Raw genomic sequence first — 761 nt, 5'->3', positions numbered from 1 at the left:
TGTTCCTCAAATGGTGAATTCGTTAAGTCGTCTAGGTTTGCCATATAATACTACTGCAGAGAATAGGAGGCTCGCAATTGAACTTGCTGGACTGGTTGTCAGCTGGGAAAGGCAAAGACAGAATGAAATGAAAATGGTGACTGATACTGATGGAACCAGTCAGATTAATGATGAGTTGCATACTTCATCTAGTGCTGATCCTAAGCGTTCAACAGACGGATCTGCCACATCAGAAGATCCAAGTAAACGAGTCAAAATTGAACCTGGTCTCCAATCAATCTGTGTTATGTCACCTGGCGGTGCATCATCAATCCCCAATGTGGAAACTCCTGGATCTGCTACCCAGCCTGACGAGGAATTTAAGCCAAATGCTGCCATGGAAGAAATGATCATTAATTTTCTCATAAGAGTAAGGCTTTATTCTCGTACCTTCAACTGTTGAGCATATATTTTACTTTGGTTAGCTTTCCAATTCTCGTAACCATGGCACCTCATGTCTAAGAGCGTATGTGCATGCCATCGCTCCAGCTATTTCAATTAGTCCGATCAGTCGAGTCGAGTTGTATATAGCGGAAATGACCTCATTTCTAGTTTCTTTTTTCTAATTTTAATATATTTCACTTTCTTGAACAGGTAGCATTGGTAATTGAACCTAAGGACAGAGAAACCAACACCATGTACAAACAAGCGTTAGATTTGCTTTCACAAGCTTTGGAGGTTTGGCCAAATGCCAATGTCAAGTTCAACTATTTAGAAAAACT

At 40.5% G+C, this 761-nt stretch overlaps 1 protein-coding gene across 1 annotated transcript in view; it reads left to right on the top strand.

Annotated features, from left to right (window-relative positions):
* Nucleotides 1–761, top strand: part of LOC104748833 (transformation/transcription domain-associated protein-like) — a 23396-nt gene that overhangs the window by 13020 nt on the left and 9615 nt on the right. Inside the window, exons 25-26 of the mRNA XM_019236829.1 lie at nt 36–409; nt 634–753. Coding sequence (XP_019092374.1) covers nt 36–409; nt 634–753 — 494 coding nt within the window. The remainder of the gene's footprint in view (nt 1–35; nt 410–633; nt 754–761) is intronic.

Source organism: Camelina sativa, chromosome 15, assembly GCF_000633955.1.
Source record: "Camelina sativa cultivar DH55 chromosome 15, Cs, whole genome shotgun sequence".
Lineage (NCBI taxonomy): Eukaryota > Viridiplantae > Streptophyta > Magnoliopsida > Brassicales > Brassicaceae > Camelina > Camelina sativa.
This window is presented reverse-complemented; position numbering and strand designations above follow the sequence as displayed.